The following is a 26,239-nucleotide window of genomic DNA, read 5'->3' as shown; positions in this document are numbered from 1 at the left end:
AAAAAAAATTACAAATGTCAGGACTCTTTCCCAGATAAAAAACTGAAGATCTCAGCCCAAACATTTTCACCACCTTTGATGCTCGCCATATTACAGTACTCTCATCAATCATCAAGTTGTGACATCATGGATTCAGTTCGACCTTGACATCTCAAAAAAAATTGTGATGCCTCATCTTTTCACCAAATACGTTGCTGCTCGACGTGTTACACCCACCCCTGAAGAAGACACTGACATATTCAGTAGCAATGGGCAGCCGCCGGTTTGCTATTATATCATTAAAACGCAGCCAAAAAAACACGCCAACAATTCTATGTGGCATCATCTAGTCGTCTAGAAAAAAGATAGGAATTGCATGGCGATTAATCTTCTGTACATGTCAGAAATATACAGAGACCAGAGTTGTTCCTCTAAAATTTCTCCAAAATTTGGATTATTATTTGAAAGCTTCCCAAAAAATCCTGAAAGACGCAATGTTTTTAATCAAAATATAACCCGCCAGCAACATACTTCGATTTTGTATGAACACCCCTAACATGGCCGCCAATAAACCCACGTAGCTCAGTACTGCTGTCCAGGAGCTAGTATATCTGTATACTTCTCACATTACAGTATCTAGGGTGTATAAATCACGACTGGTACAAATCATATATTAAGAAAGTAACTTCTTGTCAAAAAGCCTTGTCCTAAGAAACCTGATAATTCCTAGGTCATCTGTCCCATGTCCTAACTGTCATTTGTTACATCTAGCTTGCATGTGACTTTGTTTTCAGTACAATCCAATGACATACGCAGATACGTACGCCACATGATTCGGAATTTCTACTCCCTCAAACTGCAAAAACGTCTTATATTAGTGAACAGAGGTAGTATCTTCTCTAAGCACTTGTAATTTGCTTCAAGATTCATGCACCTGTCCCGTTATCTCTCCCCTTCTCCCATGCCGTGACCCCCTTCTCTTAAATTTATCCCCGCCGCCGCCGCCAGTGCTTCCACGCCCCTTCAACAAAATTGCAAGTTCCGTACCATCGCCTTGCTTCTGCCATCAGAGCAGGTTAGGTGTTGGGACTAGGTGTCTGCATACCAAAAAAGCGAGAACAATCAGATGAGATGATACTCTGTGATAGGTCAAACAGAAAGATGCACTTAAAACTACAGGGGAACATGGATAAATTGTTCAGGGTTCGCATTGACTGAATATCAGCAAAGGAAGTGAAACATCTTCCTCTGGAACACGCACTTATGTGCGTGTAATTTTGTACTGTACTAGAAAATGGCGTCAAAATAGTGCAGGCCTTTCAACCAAAACGACTGGTAAAGAAGCCTGAAAAGCTAAAAGCTAGGAAGAAACCAAAACCAAAACCAAAACCAAGACACAAACACAAACCAAACATTCAAAAAGAAAAAGAACAGCCATCCTGCTATGCATATGAAGTGAAACATGAGCACACCATATTTTTTGAGCAGAAATGAGCACAGCATATTTTTTGAGCGGAAATGAGCACACCATATCCTTCAACAGATATGATTTGCAAGGCACCACCAAAATATCGAGCAAAAAGGGCGAATGGCAAGAAGACTTTAACCATATCCTGCTAGTTCCGCCTTCACTAGGGCCATCAATATCAAGTGGATTCTTTGCAAACTGAAGAATTATACGGAGGCGCATTCCACTACCTTCATCCCTGACCTCTACTAGCAAAGCATTGAAGGTCAAAGAATTAAACCACAGGTTCACCACCTGGGATGTATTTAATGAGAACATATTGGCTCTCCGCATCAAGTGATGCACACAGCCACCATGATCCCTCATGTTGATTGTTTAATACTATAACATGACCAAAACAGGTCTCAGTCCACAAAATCTAGCACTCTGCTGACATTACAAAGCATGTACTCCGGCTAGCCAAAACTCGAGGACCAAGGATATTACTGGTAACCACCCATGATTTTCGAGCATAGCAGCAGCCAATCAGATTAACTCACAGTTATTTCGGAGCATCGCAGCAGCCAGCTTTGCTTTTGCATGCAGCGAACCATCGCACACGTCCAGCGCTAACAAGATTAACCCGTCGTTATTGCATGCAGCAATTCACCCGAAACGGCAGCCAATCCTGTGTGCGTTCAACAGAGGGGATCATCGAGGGGAAGCAAACACCCACGTCCAGCGGGGCCTTAAAAACACAGACGCAGCTGGCTTGCTAAGTGGCCCGATAAACCTGGACGGAGGGAGCATCACATAGAAGGATTGATATCAAGAACTTTGATTCTGCATCTACGTTTAGTAACAGCAAGTGAATGTTGTTGAGGAAGAGGATGTAGCAAGAAATTAAACTGACAGAGAACTCATAAATTGGATTCCCTCACAGCCGTGGAGTCTACGTGAGTGAAGATGCCCGGCAACAATATATGGACAAGCCCGAAATGGTACCACACACTAAAGATCAAAACAACAATATTCCACTGAGAAATTCTGGCAAAATCTCCCATAAACATGGTAATATGGACACACAAGCAAGACGATTGAAATATATGCAGATCATAAACACAATAGTGCAAAAATTTCATATAAACAATTCAATGTTAAATGTAAAATCCATACAGAACTAAGCCTGTGATCACCCCCCGCCCCTTCTCCCAGTGACACGTGGGGTTCCACGTAAACTGATAAAACATAATCCGAGCAGGTTCCTAGCGTGTACTGCCATGGGGCTTCACCTAAACATTCAAGATTCATAAAGAAACCTTCAAGGACCTACTCCCTCCGTTCACAAATACAAGATGTTCTAACTCTTTCAGAATCAGAAATAATTTGTTACCCATGGTGGTAGCTACGCACGGCCCCAATTTTTATCTCTAATTATTTTGGACTATGAAAAATAACTCTATAACAAAAATATCGTGACTTTGGACCAGCCAGGCAAGCAAATAGGCAATTATGCCATAAAGGCAAGCAAAAAGACTTGAGAGAAGTGAGCAAAGGCCCTTTCTACACAACGAAAAGCACTTGTGTCAAAAAAGAAATAAAAAAGACAAAGTGAAGTGAGAAAAGTCGTTTCTATACAACAAAAATGCACTTGTGCCAATGCCATAAGAAACCCGACACCTCATATATCAAAAAAGGCACTTATGCCAAAGGGTGTGTAGCTGCCACCATGCGTGCGTAGCTACCACCATGCATAGGAAATCGCCTCTCAGAATATATAGACACATTTTAGTGTCTGTTCACTTATTTCAGTCCATATGTAGTCCATATTGAAATATCCAAAACATCTTATATTTGTGAACGTTGGGAGTACCTACTAAATATAGCATGGTAACAAGACTTAATTAATCACATCACTAAATGTACTCCAGCAAATGATCATGTGAGTGTTTGCGTGTGCATATCCAGATCATGTGCTATCCCCCTACAGTAAGTTGCTTAAACAATCACCTAGCCATCAATGTAAACATGGCAATATGTGGTACAACCAAATGAAAAGACACCATATGAAAGCACAAGATTCATAGCATTAGTCCATTTGCAATTGACTACCGCAGTACAATGTTTTCCAAATTTCAACAACTATTCAATGATCATGTGCGTGCATGTCAAAACATAAATCTCATAGCACATACAAGTTATGGTAAGTTATCTCAAAAAAATAAAATAAAAACATAAATCTCATCAATAGCTTATGTCGAGCACAACTAAAGTGACACCATTCGGTGTCCATCCACATCCACACCATCACGTGAGGGCATGTGGGATCTCCAACCTTTAAATGCATATGCAACAATATGCATTTATTTCCTCATAAGTGCGAGTCATAACCCGATATATTCCATAAACACGAGCAAGAATTTCGAGCATAATAAGAATGATTCAGTAGCCATATTCAACAAAAAAACCTTCTCAAGAGTCATGAGCAACATATACAATGAAGAACGAGGAGCGCAACATACACAAACATCCAATGGTATGAATGGTGACGTGCATCCATTGACTACCAATATGCATGTACCTGCCTCAACCAGAGTGCAAGGTGCAGCTGTGGCAGCTCCATCATATTCCATAAACACGAGCAAGAATTTCGAGTATAATAAGAATGATTCAGTAGCTATACTCGATTAAAAAAAACTTCTCAAGAGTCATGAGCAACATATACGATGAAGAACAAGGAGTGCAGCATACCCAAACATCCAATGGTATCAATGGTGATGTGCATCCATTGACTACCAATATGCATGTACCTGCCTCAACCAGAGTGCAAGGTGCAGCTGTAGCAGCTCCAACATATTCCATAAACACGAGCATGATAAGAATGATTCAGTAGCCAATTCGACCCAAAAAAAACCTTCTCAAGAGTCATGAGCAACATATACGATAAGAACAAGGAGCGCAACATACACAAACATCCAATGGTATCAATGGTGATGTGCATCCATTGACTACCAATATGCATGTACCTGCCTCAACCAGAGTGCAAGGTGCAGCTGTAGCAGCTCCAACATATTCCATAAACACGAGCATGATAAGAATGATTCAGTAGCCAATTCGACCCAAAAAAAACCTTCTCAAGAGTCATGAGCAACATATACGATAAGAACAAGGAGCGCAACATACACAAACATCCAATGGTATCAATGGTGATGTGCATCCATTGACTACCAATATGCATGTACCTGCCTCAACCAGAGTGCAAGGTGCAGCTGTAGGAGCTCCAACATATTCCATAAACACGAGCAAGAATTTCGAGCATAATAAGAATGATTCAGTAGCCATATTCGACAAAAAAAAACCTTCTCAAGAGTCATGAGCAACATATACGATAAGAACAAGGAGCGCAACATACACAAACATCCAATGGTATCAATGGTGACGTGCATCCATTGACTACCAATATGCATGTACCTGCCTCAACCAGAGTGCAAGGTGCAGCTGTCGCAGCTCCAACCCAACTTGCCTCTAACGCTCCTGTCCAACCATTGCCAACAATCCGCCTCAGCCCCTCCAAGGTAGAATTCAACTAAGAGCATTGAAATTCTAGAAAACATGTCATGAGGTGGGTGACCAAGTGACCATAAAACTCTATTTGGGATTTATCATGGAGACCGTGCTTTGGAACCCTGAGTTAAACCTAAGCGACTATTTTGGCTGATCATAATGATTAGCCAACTTTGCTAACCCATAGAAATTTCAGCAGAAGTTGAAACATAGCAAATGATGACACTTTAAGCATCTACAGAAAATACTCTAGAACTTTCATGTTGGATCCAGATTTTAAATCTAAATTGTATAATTTATTATGTTGGTGCTCAAGTGACAATTTATTATGTTCATAACCAAGGTCTCCAACCTTGAATGCATATGCAACAATATGCATTTACCATGGAGTCATGCTTTGAAACCCCGAGTTATGCCTCAAGCGACTATTTTGGTTGATCATAATGATTAGCCAACTTTGGTAACCCATCCAAATTTCAGCACGGGTTAAAACATAGTAAATGATGGCACTTTAAGCATCTATGGAAAATACTCTAGAACTTTCATGTTGGGTCCAGATTTTAAATCTAAATTGCACAATTGATTATGTTGGTGCTCAAGTGACAATTTAATAACTTAAACATAATCAAAGAAATCCTCTGGAGGACAACATTTTCAAACAGTAACTTGAGTTAGGCAAAGAAATACCTACTATAAAGCTAGTGAAAACCTCCTCCACCTCTTCTTCATCATAGCCCTCCTTCCTCTCTTCCTCCTCTCAGGCGGTTGAAGGGAAGGGCATACAAAGAATCCAATAGGAGTATACTTGTCACTTTGTCAGCATGGCCTGCCAAAGGGGAAGGGCATGGGGTAGACTCTGGAGTGAGCTGGTGCAGGACAAGCTGCAACGCCAGGGCGGCACGGAAGTCACGAGCGGCGCTGCTGCAGGAGAAGCTGCATTGCCTGCCAGAAGTAGCCCGGAGGAAAAGTCCAAGCTGGATGCAGCTGAGAAGCACCCACTTGATGATACTGTCCTGCGACTGGTTGGTGAGCTAGAACCGCCGTAGGAGGATGAGGGGCTGAAGATGCCAGATGCAGCTGAGAAGCACCCACTTGATGATACTGTCCTGCGGCTGATTGGTGAGCTAGAACTGCCGTAGGAGGACGAGGGGCTGAAGATGCAGGTTGCAGCTGAGAAGCACCCACTTGATTATACTGTCCTGTGACTGATCGGTGAGCTGCTAGAACTGCCGTAGGAGGATGAGGGGCTGAAGATGCCCGTTGCGTCATCACATCTGGTTTACCCAATGACACAGCTGTTGACATGGTGTAGACTCCAGAGTGAGCTGGGGCAGAAAATTTTCCATCACCGGTATGTGGCGGCACAGGAGCCGGAGGTGGACTCAGCACAGCAGGAGGCGCCTGCAAGAAGCACCATGGTGGTGGTGTCCAAGCTGGAAACGGCCGAGAAGCACCCACTTGATGATACTGTCCTGGTCCTGCCATTGGCCGGTGAGCTAGAACCGCCGTAGGAGGATGAGGGGCTGAAGATGTCTGCTGCGTCACCACGTCTGGTTTACCCATTGACACAGCTGTCGGCATGGCATAGACTCCAGAGTGAGCTGGGGCAGAAAAATCGCTAACACCAGTATGTGGCGGTACAGGAGCCGCAGAAGCCGGAGGTGGGGTTGACACGGCAGGAGTCTCCTGCAAGAAGCACTCCCGTGGTGGTGTCGAAGTTGGACCAGAAGGAGTTTCAGCAGTTGTCTGTGGTGACGCAGCCGCGACGGGGGAAGCTGGAGGTGGAGAAGGCACATGAGGGGCTGCCTGCCGGGAGACAGACCCCGGTGAGGGCGTGACTAAGTCTTGTGCATGTGCCGGCTGCCACTTGACGACGCTGTTAGGATTCACTTTGCACACTCGGTCCTTGTGGCCCTGTCGGCCACAACCGTGGCAGTCACCACTAAAGGTGCACTCTGCAGCACGGTGCCCATCACCACACTTATAGCAGATCAAGCCCTGCCCCTTGACTGCTTTTAGTTGCCCTTGTGTTGGTTTCTTGACAGCAGTTTGCTTAGTGCTGGTATTTGCCAGCCCACTCATCTTCTTCAGCTGCTTTTTGCTTGCTGGTTTGGACACATTGTCTGTCTCCATTTCTCGAGGTCGCTTAACTTCACATTTCTTATCTGCCATGCCGTTAGAACCGCTTTGACGATCACACAAAATATTCTGCACTTCAGGGTTGGCATCTTGAGTCACATCCAAAGAACGAGAAACTATGTTCCTTGATGTAGCCAAATCATCCTTATTGCCACAAGATGTGCTGCTTATGTATGGTGACTGTTCTAATGGTGGTTCTCCAGCCACAAGGCTTTTCCAGAGCCAAACACTCTTTGCTGCAGCAGTAAGTGTTTGAGACACGTTTGGAGGTTGTGCCAATAAAATATTGTATCGCCTCATTTTAAGCTTATGAATGGCATGAGAGAAGTCCCGGTCACCAGAGATAAGCAGATAATTTGCTGGTGGAGGATTGTCAATAGCCCAGAACAGCATGTCAACCAAGATCTTCTTATCACTTGCATCTTTAATGCCTGCATTCGGTAGGAAATAATAGTAAATGAAAAGATGTGCTTAAATATACAGTATGCTAGACATGTAACTCAAAAAGTAATGCAATCAGTGCATAGCTGCCATGTTCATTCGCCAGCTCCGTAAAGAATATTTGGGATAGAAACCTATAGTGGTACTTCAAGGTCATTCTTCTAATCGGAAGACATTTTATACAAGTATGGATCCGACAAATGGGAATGATAATCTCGCAAGAGTATAATGTAGTACACGCTCACTTATTTGGATCACTGGATAAATCATAAGGAAAGTACAAAGACAAACAATATTAAGAATCATAGAGAAACCACATGTTCAAGAGATATACGGGATAGAGTTGGGGTAGCACCGATTGAAGAGAAGCTTGTCCAACATCGTTTGAGATGGTTTGGGCATATTAAACGCAGGCCTCCAGAAGCTCCAGTGCATAGCGGACAGCTAAAGAGTGCTGATAATGTTTAGAGAGGTCGGGGTAGAACAAAGATGACATGGGAAGAGTCCATAAAGAGATATCTGAAGCTATGTTTTTAAGGCGACGCCTTACCGCCTTAGGGAGGGGGGGCGCTTTGGCGCCTAGGCGACGCCTAGGCGGGCGCTTTGGACGCCTAGGCGCCCAAAGCGGTCGATTTTCCAAAGCGGAGGGGGAGCGCTTCGACACCTAGGCGTCGCCTTAGGGACGCTTTAAAAACATAGATCTGAAGGACTGGAATATCACCAAAGAACTATCCATGAACAGGGGTGCGTAGAAGTTAGCTATCCACGTACCAGAACCATGAGTTGGTTTCGAGATCGTGTGGGTTTCAGCTCTAGCCTACCCCAACTTGTTTGGGACTAAAGCCTTTGTTGTTGTTGTATAGAGAAACCACAATATCACATATACTTTTCAAGCAGCGCATCTCACTTATTGGGCTGTTATGTGCACGGATATAAGATTAGCTAATATTCAAACAAATTCTGTATATATATTTAAATAAGGAGGGTTATTAAGATAGGAAGAGATGAGACTAGAGATAGAGATCGAATCCATATGCCTATCCATTGGGTTATTACATGGGGGTCAGGTAAGTCCTCCCATACAAGATACAAGGGACAACATATGTATGTATCTCAACCAAGCAATAAGAACAGTTTATCAACCTATTTTCTCTCTGATTCGTGCATGAGTGATTGTTTGGGGGTCACATAGGTCTCCATGCCAGCCTCAGTTCCTTTCCTCGACAATTTTCTTAACCCCCTAGCAGCTTCTGCTATGAAGTTCCAGTCATAGATGCCAAGGGAAAGGTCTGTATGTTTCCCAACGCTAAGGTGATGAATGAGGGCTTGGGCTAAAGCTATGTTGATGCCGGCTGGGAGGCTAGCTCTGGACAGGCAGGAATCATTGAATCAGGATCATCATTCGATATCATTAGGGGAAGGTTCTCCTATTAGCAGGCCAGAAGGAAGCAGGAATATTTTTGTGCCTCTAAGGTCTCCGTGCTTTGGTGTTGGTGACCAAGTGCCCAGGGGTGCTTGAGTCAGACTGTGGCCGTGCCGTGAAATGGGTTTACATCTCTGCAGTGGACCGTTCATCGAGCTGGTGTCATATGAAACTCTTCAAGAGCTGAATGCGGGTCATCTCCCATCAGTGGTGGAGCTACATTGAAGACTGCAGGGGCCATGGCCCCCCAGCCATGGTCAAATGCGTGAAAGAAATTTTTGGGGGGAAGAGGAAGATTAGGAAAAATTGTCTTTTGGCCTGCTAAACATCCATATTTATGTTTGCCCCCCCCCCCCCACCCCCCAAGGATCCTACATAGCTCCTACACTGCCTCCCATGGGTGAGCAACCAGGCCGCACATTGTTTAGCACACTTAGATAAGTGTGAGCCGAGTTGTGGTGTGTTCATGAGTGTCAGAGCATTATTTCGTAATCAAATAAAGCTGACCTGTTCCTAAAAAGAGAAACCACGAGACTGAAATCAATTAGAGGAAGCACACCCCAAATCAGGGACCCTAAGATTCCACTAGTATTGTCCAAAATTACGCCACATCCATCAACCATACCCACTCAGAAGCATCTGTCTCAATCGAACATCCCAGCAATCAGTTCACCAGAGAGACGGACCATTGACAAAAGTGAAAAAGCAGAGCTACTGGCCGTACGTAAGGAGGAGAAGGGGTACCGGCGGGGACGTGGTGGAGGGAGACGCCGGTGCTGGAGAGGGCGTGCTGGACGTTGTGGGCAATTTGGTGGGTGTCCCCATAGGCGGAGACGGAGATGGGGCCGCGGTAGCCGGCGGTGGCGAGGGCTGAGCTCATGTTCTGGACGATGAGCTGGGGGTCGCAGCTGCGCGGGACGGCGCAGTTCTCGATGTCCCACCACACCGACGTCTTGACCGCCGCGTACTCCCCCATCGCCGGCCGCCGCTAGGGTTTCGCCGGCGGAGATGTGCGGGAGTCTTCGGCGATTCTGTGATTTGCGGCGGATTAATGCGAGGATTTTTTTAACGGGTCTGTCTATGTCACATCTAGATGTGAGATAATATCTCACATCTAAATGTGACGTCACCTCTAGAAACTGCTCTCGTTGACAAACAAAACAAACTGTTTGCTCCCGATCCCCTCCTCCACCTGGACTTGTTTGTATGTTTTGACTTGTATTGTTTTGTCCCTCCCCCCCAACCCCCCCAACCCAACTACCCCCCCTCCTGGGCCTTGTTTGTTGGACTTATTATTTGCCTGTTTGTTTGTTTGACAAAAGAAAAGGACTGGGCTTTGTTTGTCCGCAGAAAACACTTGCTTGCTTGTAGAATGAGTTTTGGTGGCTGGGAAAATAAAACCTAGCGAGGGTTTATGCAGCTTTTGTACATACTTTAGAAACATAGGGAATCACAGTGTATTGACAAAGAATCACAGTGTATTATAGTGTACAATCTTAAATTCTGTTCCAAATGAGGAACATATAGAGGCTGGTCTTGTACAACCTTGTATATACTTTTGACCTCTCTTTTTCCATCTGTTGATGGGAGAAACAAACAGAGGCTGGTGTGTAGGAAAAACGCACATCAGTTGGCTGGCACCGGTTCAAGATCTGTTGTCTTGTTCTCTCAATCAAAAAAACAAGGCTAAAAACAAAGTATATGTGTAAGAGAAGACAAACAAAATTTTGGTGCTTTGCCAATTAATAAGTACAAGTCAGTGTATTATAGTGTAGGAAAATTTGATGTAGTTTCATAAACTGATCAGGCAATAAAGTCTGAAAAATGACTGTCTTTTGCATTGTTGAGAAGGGAATTTATATTCAGAATGGGGGAAATGCATGATGACAAAATGGCCATAAGCAATCACATTCATAGTTCCATCCATACAAATCTGCAGACTGGAGTAAATGACAAAGCATACTTAACTTGTTAGGAAAAATTGCTTATTCTATAAATGAAACACTCCATTCTCAACTAAAAAAAGAGAGAGAAAACTTTGAAATTAACTGCAATCAACTGTGTTAGAATTCCTTAGATAACTAAATCACAGTGTGTTGTATCATGTTGACAGAAAAATAAAAAAAAGTTCATATATCTAGTAAGCAAAAAATAAGATCATATAACAGCGATTTGCATGTTTTAAGGTAAAAAAATGGTGTGTATCAGGTTGTGGTTCAACTTTTAGTCTTCACCATAAAAGTGATGACAACTATAACTGATGTAAAAAATAGGAGCCTACATCTGATCAAAATCTTATGTTGAAAAAAAAAAGCAGCTACAACTTTCAGTCTTCACATACAAAACACAAGCATAAACTTTTTGAATATCTATTCCAACAAAAGTTTTGATTCATTGTAACATTGCATTTGTAGCAAATGAAGGTATCTATGCACGCGACTACATTGGTACTCAGGTACGATCCAGCTTAGAAAAATCTGATTGAGGGCAGAAACAAAGATAAACTTACCTGTATGTTTTGATCGTAGCATGTGCGCTCCCAGTACCCTGGGAATGGTGTTTGACCCGAGGCTTTCTCAAATGCAAGGCAATGGAGCTAATTTTCTGCAGATGATTCCACCTTACCCATTCGCCTATCTGGTCCATCAGTTTAGAACATCATCAAAACGTTCTGGATGTTGTGAGTAACAATTCAATTCCGGTTGCACCTTGAGGCTCCACTTGCAAGTGGCATCAAAACATAAAACCCAGTTGCAAGTCGAGGCTCCACTTGCAAGTGGCATCAAAACAGAAAACCCGGTTGCAAGTCGAGGGTCCACTTGCAAGTGGCATGAAAAAATGAAGACCCGGTTGCAAGTTGAGGGTCCACTTGCAAGTGGCATCAAAAAGAAAGGGTCCCGGTGCTAGTCGAGGGTCCACTTGCAAGTGGCATCAAAAAAGAAGACCTGGTTGCAAGTTGAAGGTCCACTTGCAAGTGGCATGAAAAACAAAGGAACTCGGTTGCAAGTCGAGGGGCCACTTGCAAGTGGCATAAAAAAACAAGACCTGGTTGCAACTCGAGGGTCCACTTGCAAGTGGCATGAAAAAAAGGAACCCGGTTGCAAGTCGAGAGTCCACTTGCAAATGGCATGAAAAAATAGAAGATGCAGTTGCAAGTCGAGGGTCCACTTGCAAGTGGCATCAAAGCAGAAAACCCGGTTGCAAGTCGAGGGTCCACTTGCAAGTGGCATGAAAAAAAAGACTCGGTTGCAAGTCGAGGGTCCACTTGCAAGTGGCATGAAAAAAAAGACTCGGTTGCAAGTCGAGGGTCCACTTGCAAGTGTCATAAAAAAAGAAGACCTGGTTGCAAGTCGAGGGTCCACTTGGAAGTGGCATCAAAAAGAAAGGGTCCCGGTGCTAGTCGAGGGTCCACTTGCAAGTGACATCAAAAAAGAAGACCTGGTTGCAAGTCGAAGGTCCACTTGCAAGTGGCATGAAAAACAAAGGAACCCGGTTGCAAGTCGAGGGGCCACTTGCAAGTGGCATCGAAAAAAGAAGACATGGTTTCAAGTCGAGGGTCCACTTGCAAGTGGCATGAAAAACAAAGGAACCCGGTTGCAAGTCGAGGGTCCACTTGCAAGTGGCATCAAAAAAATAGAAGACGCAGTTGCAAGTCGAGGGTCCACTTGCAAGTGGCATGAAAAACAAAGGAACCCGGTTGCAAGTCTAGGGGCCACTTGCAAGTGGCATAAAAAACAAGACCTGGTTGCAACTCGAGGGTCCACTTGCAAGTGGCATAAAAAAAGGAACCCGGTTGCAAGTCGAGGGTCCACTTGCAAATGACATCAAAAAAAATAGAAGATGTAGTTGCAAGTCGAGGGTCCACTTGCAAGTGGCATGAAAAACAAAGGAACTCGGTTGCAAGTCGAGGGGCCACTTGCAAGTGGCATAAAAAAAGAAGAACTGGTTGCAAGTCGAGGATCCACTTGCAAGTGGCATCTAAGAAAAAGGCTGAGTTGCAAGTCGATGGTCGACTTGCAAGTGGCATCAAACAAGAAGACACAGTTGCAAGTTGAGGGTCGACTTGCAAGTGGCATGAAACAAAAAAGAACACAGTTGCAAGTCGAGGGTCCCCTTGCAAGTGGCACGAAAAAGAAAAGACCCAGTTGCAAGTCGAGGGTCTACTTGCAAGTGGCATCAAAACAAGAAGACCTGGTTGCAAGTCGAGGGTCCACTTGCAAGTGGCATGAAAAACAAAGGAACCCGGTTGCAAGTCGAGGGGCCACTTGCAAGTAGTATAAAAAAAGAAGACATGGTTGCAAGTCGAGGGTCCACTTGCAAGTGGCATGAAAAACAAAGGAACCCTGTTGCAAGTTGAGGGTCCACTTGCAAGTGGCATAAAAAAAGAAGACGTAGTTGCAAGTTGAGGGTCCACTTGCAAGTGGCATGAAAAACAAAGGAACTCGGTTGCAAGTCGAGGGTCCACTTACAAGTGGCATCAAAAAAATAGAAGACAGAGTTGCAAGTCGAGGGTCCACTTGCAAGTGGCATCAAATAAAAAGACCAAGTTGCAAGTCGAGGATCCACTTGCAATTGGCATGAAAAAGAGAATACCCAGTTGCAGGTCGAGGGTCCACATGCAAATGGCATGAAAACAGAAGACCTAGTTGCAAGTCAAGGGACCACTTGCAAGTGGTATGAAAACATAAGTCCTCGTTGTAGGTCGAGGGGCGACTTGCAAGCGGCATCAAACAAAAGACCCAGTTGCACGTCGAGGGTCCACTTACAAGTGGAATGAAACAAGGAACCTTGTTACAAGTCGAGGGTCAACTTGCAAACTGGCATCAAAAAATAGAAGACCCATCCCCATGAAACTTCTCTATGAAGGTTTCATCAGCATTGCGAAGATACATGTTGAAGCTCTGACGACAATGCGGAAAAGCAAACTGGGCGAAGCATCCTGGTCAAGCAAAAAAGGAAAAAAAGTGGTGTCATAATAGAATTGTCCCAATTAAACATAAAAAATAAAATTATACTCCTGTGGGGATGCTAACATCCCTTACCATCAAAACACTAAACTTAAAAAGTGAATTCGACCAACAACTATAAAAGAACTACAACATGCTTGTGTACAAATTACTACACTGATTTTTTTTAAATAAAAAACTATAGTATCAGCAAAAAATCTGCTAGAACTATATAAACAACTCCACTGATCCTATTTCAAAACACTCAGAAAAATGACAAAAAATGAAAAAAAAATAGAACCATTTATAAATGAAGCACGGGCAGCAGAAAAATCAAGAATATACATCAAAACAACATGTAAATCTGCTGGTTGAACACTAAAAAAGGACTATGGCAAAACTGTCGGCAAAACGAATTGCTTCATTTCAAAACTGAAGTTGACCCTCTCAGATAATCAAAATTGTAGACCCCTAGTATGGAAGAAATATTACAGCAAGCAAGCAGCTCACACACAAAAGACATATGCAAAAATACTGGCTAGTCTCACGGCATGAACTACAAGCATGTTTTTGTACGAAAATATCACGACACTGAAAAGCCTTCTAGAACTACATCAAACAACAACACTGAAAAGTTCATGAACTATAGACAACACAGTACACTCAACCTACATCTACGCATACATATACTCGCCTACTTCAACACTACACTGAACCTAAGTGACCTCCCTTGCCTCTGCTATGACTTACTGTACTCTGCTTATCCTGTTTCCCCCTGGCTAAGTCTGACTACCACCAGGACTAAGGATTACTAACCCCTCTACTGTACTTGAGGCCATTAGTAGATACAACTAGTAACTAGAAAAAAATAGTCCGGACACGTTTATATTCTAGGCACAGAAAGTTCAGCACTTGCTTGTTTTTTTCAGGACAACACTTGCTTGTTTTGGCTGTACCAGATCTAGAGACACTTGAATAGCAGGCAGTTTTGTATTCTAGGCACGAAAAGTTGCACAAAACACATCACTCTAGTACATCAGAAAAATGCACCATTAAAAAAATAGGGAAGATTCAAATCTAACAAACTGATACCTTTTGTGGATTACAAGAGAAATCACCAACATGTGCCTACTAGCGCTGTTAGCCTACCTAGGCATGCATCCACAAAAAAAAACACTCAAAAACAACTTACCACTATCTTCACAACGATTTAGACTCGTATTACTACAAACACATCTAGTAAATATCTGAGAATTTCTCCTCCTATTACAACTCACATGAATACACATAGAGTGAGATGCTCTGGAATTTGTACACAAAAAACAAACATCACGCAGGATGGATCGAACACAACTTAGTTTCAGAGATACAAAGTGAATTACACATAATGGATCTCCCCTGTCTATTAAACACTCTCACACAATCACAAAAACACACAAAAAAGTCATCACAGTCGCATAGCACACAAGAAAAACCCTATACTAATCCCCCACCCATCCCCATCCCCACTACTAAGAGAAAAACCATTAATCCCCACTGTCTAAATACGCCAACTGAACTGAAAACGCTCACCCCAACTAAATCTCTCTGTATGACTTGGGGCAAACACTAGAACATGTATCAACTCCCGGGCGTACCACCCACTGAATCTCTAACACAAAAATCTACCGGCCCACTGAATCCCTACACAAGATTTGTCGATTGGGGCAAACCCTAGATCGATGGATACACAAAAAAAGAACAAAAAAAGGAACACAAAAGGGAGGGGAAATTACTCACTCAAGTGCGGGCGTCTCTCCTCCCTTCTCACTTCGCTGCGGGGATCTCTCCTTCCTTCTCACTCCCGACAACGCCGTCGCCTGGAACCCCTTCGGAAAGGAAAGGGTGTGGACTGACCAAAGGAATGGGCGCAGCCCCCTGCCCTCACGAAGAACAAACAAAACGGGTGCTGAGAGAAAATGCGAAGCAACAGCCCACAACCGAGACAAAGTAAAATGGCCCACCAGCCGAAAAATCGTGAAAGAAAAACAAACAACAGCCCGCCTCCCACTCGCATGGCCGCGGATGCGGGCCGTCGCGCCCAACAACGTCACGCGAGCTAGCGCGCGAGCGAGACAATCAAGTTACACGAATATTAAAAACAAACAAGATCCAACGGCTTTAGAGTTACATGTGAGATAACTAGCAAACCAGTTTTTTAATTTATTAATGAACGTGGGAGATTACCTCCAGAAAAAAATCGGACGGGTTCTGTAGAGCCCTAAGACTACCCACAATGGGAGTAATATAGATAGTAACATCACATATATCTAGATAAAAAGATGATGTGACAAGCAATAAATAAAGAAAGAGAGACATGTGGTAACATAGCTAGTTACTATTAGTATGAGTAACATCACACATATCAAGGCAAAATGAGTCTATAGCCTAATAAATAAAGTGTTGCATGTTACCATACATATGTTACTCCCCACTGTAGAGGTAGTAACATAGAGTAGTAACATGAGCATGTTACTACTTTATGTTACTGCCCATTATGGCTAGTCTAACGATAGAGAAAAATTCATCATAGGTCACAAAACTTGAGCTGGCTGACATTTTAGTACCACTATTTCAAAATACCCGAACTACAGTCCATGTACTTGCGTAGAGGGTTCGCTTTAGTTCGTATCTACATTTTCATGTACGTATTCGCTGACTTGGCCGAGTCAGCAGGCGCCAGCTAGACTTTGATCGCCACTGGTCTAGCGTGGGTTAATACTACTGCATCTGGGGGGGTTTTGCGAAAAGTTGCGCCTCTCCTTTCGCGCTCCTACCCCGAGTATGCATCGCCACCAGCAGCTGCCCGCCCGCCCGCTCCCACGCACACAGAGAGACAGACACACCGTCCTTCTCCGTCCACCCCGACCCCGTCCCCATGGGAGGCGTCTCCTCGGCGGCGCGCGGGGCCTGGTTGAGCAGGACGACGTGGATGGGGCTGGCCAAGTCGCCGTTGGAGGTGGAAGGGGAGGGGGATGGCGAGGAGGCCGGCGGCAAGGCGGCGGGGGAGGAAGCGACGGCGAGGGCGCGCTTGCGCAGCTTCTTGGCGGCGACCTCGTCAAGGATGCGGTGCATGAGGGCCTCGACGTCGGCGGGGACGTCGGGGCAGCAACAGGCGTTGCCGGGGCGGCGCGCGAGGTGCTCCTTGAAGCGGTGGATGCCGCCGCCGAGGAAGTGCTTGCCGCAGTAGACGCACTTGAGGCGGTCCCGGCCGGCGAGGCGCACCATGAGGCAGTGCTTCCACGCCGGGTCGTGCTTCTGCGCCCCGATCGGCACCACCACCTCCAGCCCCCCTTCCCCCCCCCCCGCCACCGCCACCGCCCCGTCGTCCTCCTCCCCCACCTCCCCCCCCTCGTCCCTCGCCACCGCCAGCGCCACCGCGTCCGCCGCCGCCTCCGGGGTCGCACTGCACGGTGCACATCCCGCCCACGCCGGACAGGACCACGGCGTCCGCGTCCACGGACGCGCCCGCAGCTAAGAAGGAGGGGGAGGTGCTGCCGGAGAGGAGCTACGTCTCCGGCACCATCTTCACCGGCGGCCTCAACTGCGCGACGCGCGCCCATGTGCTCAGCAACTCCGCCGACGGCGCTCGGCCGGCCGCCTCCGTCAAACATGTCCTGCAAGATGCGCGGCTGCGACATGCCGGCGTTGGCGGCCACCCGCCCTGTGACTGCAGCTTCATGATCTGCGAGGATGTGCTCAAGCATGTAGCACATCCCTTCGCGGAGCGCCGCCGAGTTGTGCACGTAGTGGTCGCAGTCCAGGTTTACTGGGGCGCCGACGAGAAGCTCCTCATCCATGACTACGCGGCAGTCTCACCAACATCGCCTTCACCAGTAAGTCCTACTCGACTCCATTGCTACAAGTACAAGCTTTTTTCTTCTCTTTTCTGATGATGATGATGGAATTCCATTGTTTCGAACTGAATTTCCATGGGATTTTTTAGTATGTAGCTGCTCATCTTACTGCAATTTGGTCAACAGCCTGTAATATTAGTGGTTAGTACGGAGTACTCCGTCAACGGACAAAAGCACTTTCGATTTTTCATGTGTTTGGTATGTAGCTGCTCATCTTAGTGCAATTTAGTATGTACTCAGCTGCTTATCTTACTACAATTTGGTCAACAGCCTGAATGTTCATGTGTTTGATTGAAGCAAAATTAAGATGGAGATTTCAGGCAGCAAAATTAAGATGGAGATTTCAGGCAGCCGTAAGAACCTCACGTCTCTGTCCGAGCAGCAGCTCGTGGAGTGCGACACGAAATCCAACAGTGAATCAGGGAAGCGGAGTCATCTGGCGAGGAGCCGGCTCGTAGCGGACGGACGCACTTGAACGACGAGGTTGACGGCGAGAGCGTCGAGGCCGTGTCGCCGCAACACTTCCTCGTCGGAGAGCCGGAAGGCGGCGCGGACGAAGGGGTAAACCGTTCCGTGCCGAGCAGCAGGCAGCAGCACGCCGCCGCAGGCACCGCCGACCCCTGCCATCCGCGCCACCAGCTCCGTCCCCATGTTGATCGCTGCCGACGCCAACAATCCCTCCGCGTCCATGCTGCCGCACGCCGCTGCCCAGCCTGACCCAGACCTCCGCCAGCGCCAGCGCGCTCCCCGTACCACTATAGGGGATAGCGCAGCCACGCGTGCATGTCGCTGTCCTTTTGTTTCGGGCCCGCGGGCGTGTGGTGGCTCGTTACCGACATGGAGCCGCCGGTGGGCGACCAGGAGCTGGACTGTTTGGCGTCCGGCGAGAGCGCCGCCCAGCGGGGCGGCGGCGGCGCGTCGGTGCGGCTGTTCGATAGCCGACGACGCCAGACTCGACCCTGTTCCACCCAGATGCGCGCCGGGGGAGGGGGACGGGGGCAGGAAGAAGACAGACAGGGAGCTGGTCATGCGTTTTTGAAAAAAAAAACCCGGATCGAGTAGTGTTCACCCTAGGATCGACTGCGTGGCGATCAAAGTCTAGCTGGCGGCCGCTGACGCGGCCAAATCAGCAAAAACGTAGACGAAATCGTACATACGGACCAAAATGAATCCTGTGCGCGAATACATGGATATTTTAAAGTAGCGGTACCAAAGTGTCATCCGGCTCATGTTTTGTGACCTACAGTGAATTTTTCTTCTAACGATATCGTCCTGCAAAGTGCGGAATCCAGGCCGGCCGCCGCCGCGTCAGGACTGGTGTTGTAGAGTTTTTTTTTTTGAACTGGTACTTGTGTGCAAACCTGGCCATCTGGGCCCGATGACACCTTATAAGGCCCGCACACCATTTTCGGCCTTTTGAATTTTATTTTATTTTTTTTGAAAAAATCTATAGGCTACTCCTTCCGTCCGCGAATAAGTGTACATTTAGCTTTTATTTTAAATATAAATTTTAAAACTTTGACTAATGTTATAGGAAAAAGCAACAACATTTATGGCACTAATTTAGTATCAATAGATTCGTTTTGAAATGTAGTTTCATAATATACCGATTTGATTTTGTATATGTTACTACTCTTCTCTATAAAGTTGGTCAAAATTTTAAAATTTTGACTTAAGAGAAAAAGTAAAAGCACACTTACTCACGGACGGAGGGAGTACTCACTCTTTCGTCAACTCTTTCATCTCTGAGCTAGCTACTCTACAGGCTCTCGCGAGAAATCATGTTCTGCAAACTTGAGCTACTGCCAGGAAACCGGAAGAGAGGTATGTGTGGAAGGCTCCTAGCCCGAGAGCTGCAAAGATACATGTAGATGTGGGGCTATCGAGGGATGTCGGTACAGAGAATCCGAATTCCGACCACGGCCTCGTCTGGTCTGTTCGCTTCAGCCAAAGCCATTTGGCCTGCAACGCCAGATTCACCCACCTCATATCGAGCACGCCCAGCCGCCCAGGCCACCTGCCCAATTGGGACGTCCCATGCCACTGCGCACGGGAGTGAGCTTTCTTAGTACAAGGGTCGACGACCTACTGATTGGAAGCGACATTTTCTCAGGACAGGGAACTGATTCCAAATAAAATCAAACTGCATTGGAAAAGTAGGAAACAGGAAATGAAAAGACTTCCAGTCTTTTAAAAAACCTAATCTTATAGCATCTACCAAATGCTAGGAGAAACAAAGGCAGATAGAAAGTGACAAGCTATCAAGAGTTAACAATATTTGAAAAAGGACCAAATTTCCTTGAGGTACACTGGTCAGAGTGTAAGACACATAATGGCATGAATAGTCGCGTGCAGGGCATACAAGATGCAACTTCCAGCCCCAAAATTGCTACTGCCTCCGTCCTAAGTACATTGGTTGTAATAACATCTTACGTTATAGGACGGAAGCAGTAATCACAATAAGCAGATTTTAGCTTCCATCACCTGACGAGTCTGAAACTATGTACCGTCTACCGCATATGATTGTGCTTACGAACAACAATGCCAAATTATGCAACACAGGCAGAAAAGCAGAAACAATGAGATAATTATAGCTAGAAGATACAGGTTTAACAGCTATATATGGCTGGCCCTTGAAACAATATTTGCAAACCAGAACAAGGATTACAATATAACAAGAGCAACCTAATTACAGAAACTGTATCAGGATAGAAGGGGTCACTAAGGCAATGGCTCCTCCGAGTCTCCCAGTCGTGACAAGTGGAGGTAAGCGTCGGTGCCTATGTAACACAGAAGGCAAGAATGATCAGCCAAATACATCACGATGACAGAAGCAGAAAGATATACATGAGAATTCAGGTAAACATTGACAAATTATCCAAGGTTCACGCTGAGAGATTAGCAGAAACAAAGCAAAATATGACCGTACCGTATCCCTCCATGGATATGATTTGTAGGTCGCCACCGAAATATCGCGCATAAAGGCGACTAACTGGAAGTCCAAAACCATATCCAGCCATAGTCACTCCTTCACTAGGGCCCTCCATATCAGGTAGATTCTTTGCAGTGCTGTAAAGATATGTGAAAATTCTAGGGAGCCCACTTCTCCGTATTCCACCGCCTTCATCACTGACCTGCATTATCAAAACAATGAACTCCAACGACCCTTGGGAATGGTTCCTTATGATGAATATTTGACAGGAATGGGCCTCATATGTTCCACAAATCTTAGCGGGTTATAGCTTCTAGCATAAGAAGACAACTATCACATACAAGAATTGATATCTAGCACTTTGACAATGGATCCAGTTTTAGGACAGTAATGACATGTCAGCAGACATGCGCCGTAAAACAATATAGTAGTGTCTGCAGCTTCATCGAAAGTATCAGCATAGAGTAACAATAATGTCCTAGTTAGGCACTAAACTAGAATGGACATGCATTCGAATTGGTGTTTTGGTTTAGATTTGCACTCAGCAGTCCACATTAATCCATATCTTTCTTAGTCAGGTTGTAACCCAATATTAAAATACAAATCAAGTAATTCACAATTGCATTTATGCACAGCCTAGTAAGGCGAGATGCTAAATTCATACAAAGATAGGTATCAGTAGATTTTTTTTCTCTCAAGAAATGCAAAAACACTTTGTGTTTCATTTCATTGGAAAGGTAGAGAGGTTCATATACATGGAGAAAAGTTCAGAAGCCTCGATGAGGCCTGACACAGTGCCCGGAAGAAAACAAACCAAACAAGGGAATTTTATCGGTCATTGCACATATTTGCAAACTGCAATGTTTTAGTAACTGCTTGTGCACTCTTTAGCCTAGAATGTACCAAATAGATGCTAGGTGGTATCAAGGAAATCATACCTTAATAGTAACATCCTCTGTTCCATCAGCAACTATAATTCTGACAGGAGGAACATCTTTATCAGAATTCATATATCTTTCCTGTACTGCACGAAGGGAATTTTTCACCAGTTCAAACAGCATGAGATGAAGATGCGATGTGACATATCTGCACATAGTTAATTGCAAGTAGTTAGTTAGCAAGACAACAACAAATGAGGCCACTCAATCAACATGATAACAAAAACTATAAGCCAATGAACATGTAACCTGACAAGTGACAACAAAGAGGTGCTGTTGCTAACACATGATTTAATCCACCAAAAAAACAAAGGTGATTGGTGGAGTTTATATCTGAAACTTACGGAAATGTTAAATTTTGATCTCCATAAATGTTGATGTCAGGAGCTGATCCGTATTCCCTCATACAAATGGAACGGGCATCCTCACTAGCAATTTGAGCTACCTGTATGGGGGACAATTTTGTATTGATGAGGCCTATGACGCCAGGCTGTGGTTCAGGTTCATGCAGAGCCACATGCTGCCCTGAAATTAAGCAAGTCGGTCTAATTCAGAACAAGTTTCTAACAATTAGCACTCGACTTAAGTATAAATGATTTGATACAGAATTTACACATTAAGCAAACATATTTACCATTTTTCAGTTTTTAAGCCATATAACAGTACAGTTAGCTCAAGTAGCATATCATGAAGTTTGAACATAAAAAATATCAAGTAAGCAACCAAAATAGAACTGTCTATCAATACAAGTCAAATTTGCAAATCAGCCAAAGATAAGGATTCTGCTTGACAGCTTAACATTGAACTTCAGTATATGACTATATGTTACTACTGAATCAGCTGTTAGAAAAGGCACATGATCCATCACTTGTTCCGAATCACAAGCAAGATTTAGGATAGAATGACAAGAGCTTAGACAACGTTTATAAATATAGCTCCAGAGAGAAGAGTAGTACCAAGCTCACAAACCTATGAGCATGCGAATACCAATCCTTGACATGTAAAATCGATCGAGGAACCCGTGGATCTCGTCGAATCCTGGGGGAAGCTTCCTTGAGCTGAACTGTTCGTTTTTCAGCTGTTGCACTCCCAAAGCCATAGTCGGTACCACGTTATTGTGCCGCACTTTGATCATCTTAATCATCTGCGTGAAAGCAAGCTCGTCGTCCCGATTCCTCACTTCTGGGAAATATCGGATGTCGCGGAACGAGTCCAAGTACCAGTCCCTCACCTTCACAATCGTCAACAGACAAACCATCAGTCCCACACAAGGATGCTCAGTTTGGCAGGAATCAGTAAATCCAGCTGTGAGTTTTTTTTTCTCGGTAAATATTTACTATTCAATGAATTCAGATTCTCTAGTATTGACGTGATAAGGTCAGGAAGACAAAACAGCACGACAAAAGCTTCAAGCATATACTCATACAAAAAGCATGTGAGCCCACTACCGAACTCCTATTAGAAAAAAAAATAAACAAGTTGGCAAGCAAGAGTCTTCAAAAGTTCCTCCTTAATCCCTATCCTACGATAACTTTACATGTTGATGACCGATTGAAGTGGAAATGAAAAATGAAATAAACTAAACAGCACATCAGTTGGTCACTCAAGAGTTCAACTAGTATCATCCTGAATCAATACAGCAATTTAGGTACTGACACAGTGGTCCTATCTTCCTCGCATTCCAAATCCCATGACAAAAACTGACACCGCATCGAATCCTAACAGTAAACACGGAGATATACCAAAAACATCCGCTGACCTTTTAAAAATGATCCGGAGAAAACATCCTAGCAAGACAGTAAGGATACAGACAGCAAAATCATCATCTCCCCAAGCAAGCAGAGCAAAAAATTGGGCGCTCACCGAAGCATGTCAAATCATCGACGGGACAGACTGACAAAAGCAAGCCATCAAGGACAACGGCCAACGGCAATTCCAACCTAGTCTAGCCTAGCGTCAAATCGAAATCAACCACCAAAATCAGCGCAGGGGCGGGTGGGGCGGAGACCTTGAGGATGGCGGGCTTGGCGGAGAGGCCGAAGGGGAGGGACTCGAGCTCGAGCGCGCGGCGGGCGATGCGGATGGGGAGCTCCTTTTGCAGGAACTGGGCCGAGAGCAGCAGGTTGCGGTCCGTGGGGACGGACCCGAACTCCATCATGTACCGCAGGCTCACCCCCGTCTGCTTCATGCTGCCCCACCGCCCCACCTCCTCCGCCACGGCCCGCGCCACCGGCTCCGACGCCATCATCCCTCCGCCGCCCGCCGCCGCCACCGCTCGCCGACGCGGAGCCGGGTAACCGCCGTGCAAACAGGAGGATTAGGGGGGGCAGGCGGCTAATTAAGGCGGCATCAGGGGGGAGAGAAGCCTTGTGGCCAAGGGAAGCCGGGTTTTGTGCCGGCGATTTATAGAGGAGTGAAGCGGATCTTCGCTGGGCTCGGGTGTCAGTGAGTGGCCTCGAACGGTATCTGCCAGTGGGCCCGGGTTTCAGTGGGCGGGGCTCGCCCGTGTGGATGGTATCCGAACCGGGGGGAATCGGTTCTGTGTGCGGGCGCTTTAGCGCAGCCGGCCCACAGATCGCGCATGAGCTTATCCATGGGGATTTGGGGAATAAATCCGGGCAGAATTCGAGTAGTACCAGGTTGCGCAACTAAAATGTTCTAACACGATCAGAAAAAAAAACTAGAATGTTCTAATGATGGCAAATTAATCTCTTTGAAAACATTTACTGCATCAGTGTACCTTCTTGAAAAGAAAAACCGTCTAGGTGAGCTTAGGTTCTATGAACTTGGTCACCCTTCGTGTGAATCTGTTTTACAATAACGTCCGCATCTGTTAGAATTTCGCCGGTAATTCAAGATGCATTTCTATGAACTTGATCACCTTTCACGCGAATCTGTTTTACAATAATGTCCGTATCAATGAGAATTTTGCTACTACTTCAAGGTGCACTCTGCAAACTTGATCACCTTTCATGTAAATATGTTTTACAATAATGTTCATGTCGATCGGAATTTCGCCAATACTTCAAAATGCGTTCTATGAACTTGGTTACCCTTCAAGCAAATTTGTTTTACAATAGGGCCGTACTAGGCGCCTGTCGACCGGCCTAAATTTTTTGGTTGCTTCCTGCAAAAACTGAAGATAGTGGTAGCAAAATTGATACAGTGGTTACATCAAATAAAACATGGTAGCAAAAAATTTGGTTCGATTCTAGCAAAAATTGAAGATGGTGGTAGAAAATTGGTACATTGGTTCCAGCAACACAAACGTGGTAGCAAAAAATTGACTGGTTCCAGCAAAAAACCAAGACGATGGTAGCAAATTTGGGACTGCTTCGAGCAAAAAAACTCGCTGGATCTCCAGCACTTGTCGCCGTGTTTCCAAACGCCTTGAACGCCAGCCGTCGCGGCTCTCCAACACTTGTCGCCACCGTCTCCAACATCGGTGGCTCCTGGTTGCAGCACCTGCCGCCGTCGTCTTCAGTATTGTAGGGGCTGTTTGAATTGTGACTATCTTTGCCATATATTGCCACATGATTTTTGCTATACTTGCCACACTTGCCTTAGTTGAGTTGCTCAAATTGTTAGCCACACTTTGGCTTGCCTAAGAGAATCTTGCCACACTTTTTGTGTCTATGGCATGTGGGGTTCACTGCTCATAAAAAATACTTGCCTTAGGTGTGGCTAGAACCAAACACCTATCTAACTTGGTCAAATTTGCCTAAGGTTAGGTGTGGCAAAGTGTGGCTAGGAACCGAACAGCCCCGTAGTTGTCGTCCCATCATCGCATAACGTCGGACCCAGCACTAGGCGGCACCGGGCCCAGCTCCGGCGCCGGTGCTCGGTTGCCCTTGGGAGGCATGGGAGGAGGGAATGGGGTGGGAGAGAGGAGTTTGCAGCAGTGTGCGGTGCCAATGGTGATCGGATCGATCTATCGCGAAGGAAGGTGGGATGTGAGGAGAGGATAAGAGCGATGAGTGGGGAACGGACGAGGCGAACTCCCCAGGGTGACGTGTGTTTGGCCCACTGACATGTGTCTAGCACAGGGTGTTGGGAGACACACGATCTAAGTCAAATCCGACGCACGGTGCGACGACCAGCCGAACGCTCGGCCGGTTAGCCATGTACGATTATTTCCCTGTACAATAAGTCCCAATACTTCGAAGATGTATTCTATTAACTTGGTTGCTCTTCACGTGAATCTATTGCTCACTCACTTTATATGGATGTGCACATACACACACTCTAGCTAAATGAACACTTTCGAAAGATTGTGTCGGTAAATCATCAGATTGATGAAGTCACTATAGGGGTCTTGTACTCGACAGCGTTGCTGGAAAACCTAGGATAAATACCGTGAGCACCCGTGCTAGGTCTCAGCATGGATTCTCAAGAATGGAAGGCCAAGATCGTCGCAGGCATTGTTTCAAGCACTGTTCTTAGAAAAAAAAAACGGTTTGGTCGCACTGTAGCAAGTACTTCCCCCGTTCCATAATTCTTGTTGTTGGTTCCAGCAAACACAAACGTGGTAGCA

General features: G+C 45.5%; 2 protein-coding genes across 16 annotated transcripts; both read right to left on the bottom strand.

Annotated features, from left to right (window-relative positions):
• Window positions 1-537: 537 nt before the first annotated feature.
• On the bottom strand, window positions 538-15,906 carry LOC125536064 (branchpoint-bridging protein-like). 15 transcript variants are annotated; one of them, XM_048699190.1, is made up of 7 exons: window positions 15,719-15,906; window positions 11,503-13,932; window positions 10,539-10,679; window positions 5,678-7,560; window positions 4,898-4,960; window positions 914-1,076; window positions 538-835 (listed from the first exon to the last, which is right to left on the bottom strand). In XM_048699190.1, exons 3-4 carry the CDS (start codon window positions 10,618-10,620, stop codon window positions 5,897-5,899), a joined length of 1,746 nt encoding a protein of 581 aa, XP_048555147.1. In that variant the 5' UTR covers window positions 10,621-10,679; window positions 11,503-13,932; window positions 15,719-15,906; the 3' UTR covers window positions 538-835; window positions 914-1,076; window positions 4,898-4,960; window positions 5,678-5,896. The 15 variants fall into 15 exon arrangements, with proteins under 15 accessions (XP_048555147.1, XP_048555149.1, XP_048555138.1 ...); XM_048699192.1 differs by lacking the exon at window positions 10,539-10,679 and having other exon boundaries at window positions 15,719-15,903; XM_048699181.1 differs by lacking the exons at window positions 10,539-10,679; window positions 11,503-13,932; window positions 15,719-15,906 and adding exons at window positions 1,987-2,219; window positions 9,738-10,181 and having other exon boundaries at window positions 4,898-5,029.
• A 4,496-nt stretch (window positions 15,907-20,402) lies between these two features.
• LOC125536063 (pyruvate dehydrogenase (acetyl-transferring) kinase, mitochondrial-like) lies at window positions 20,403-24,091 on the bottom strand. Its single transcript, XM_048699175.1, has 6 exons — window positions 23,714-24,091; window positions 22,675-22,936; window positions 22,050-22,230; window positions 21,706-21,853; window positions 20,765-20,969; window positions 20,403-20,615 (listed from the first exon to the last, which is right to left on the bottom strand). The coding sequence occupies exons 1-6, from the start codon at window positions 23,951-23,953 to the stop codon at window positions 20,557-20,559; spliced, it is 1,095 nt and encodes a 364-aa protein (XP_048555132.1). The 5' UTR covers window positions 23,954-24,091; the 3' UTR covers window positions 20,403-20,556.
• Window positions 24,092-26,239: the final 2,148 nt, after the last annotated feature.

Source organism: Triticum urartu, chromosome 2 (genome assembly GCF_003073215.2).
Source record: "Triticum urartu cultivar G1812 chromosome 2, Tu2.1, whole genome shotgun sequence".
Classification (NCBI taxonomy): Eukaryota; Viridiplantae; Streptophyta; class Magnoliopsida; order Poales; family Poaceae; genus Triticum; species Triticum urartu.
The sequence above is the reverse complement of the archived record's forward strand: the minus strand, read 5'-3'. Positions and strand labels throughout refer to the sequence as shown.

What these genes read in the sequence shown, in the direction of transcription:
- LOC125536063 (XM_048699175.1), bottom strand. Translation starts at nt 23,953, where the DNA reads ATGATGGCGTCGGAGCCGGTGGCGCGGGCCGTGGCGGAGGAGGTGGGG. An exon ending in GATCAAAATTTAACATTTCC is followed by an intron (nt 21,854 to 22,049) that starts GTAAGTTTCAGA and finishes AACTATGTGCAG; the next exon opens with ATATGTCACATCGCATCTTC. An exon ending in CAGAGGATGTTACTATTAAG is followed by an intron (nt 20,970 to 21,705) that starts GTATGATTTCCT and finishes TTGATAATGCAG; the next exon opens with GTCAGTGATGAAGGCGGTGG.
- LOC125536064 (XM_048699181.1), bottom strand. Translation starts at nt 9,969, where the DNA reads ATGGGGGAGTACGCGGCGGTCAAGACGTCGGTGTGGTGGGACATCGAG. An exon ending in CCTCCACCACGTCCCCGCCG is followed by an intron (nt 7,561 to 9,737) that starts GTACCCCTTCTC and finishes TACCGAATGCAG; the next exon opens with GCATTAAAGATGCAAGTGAT.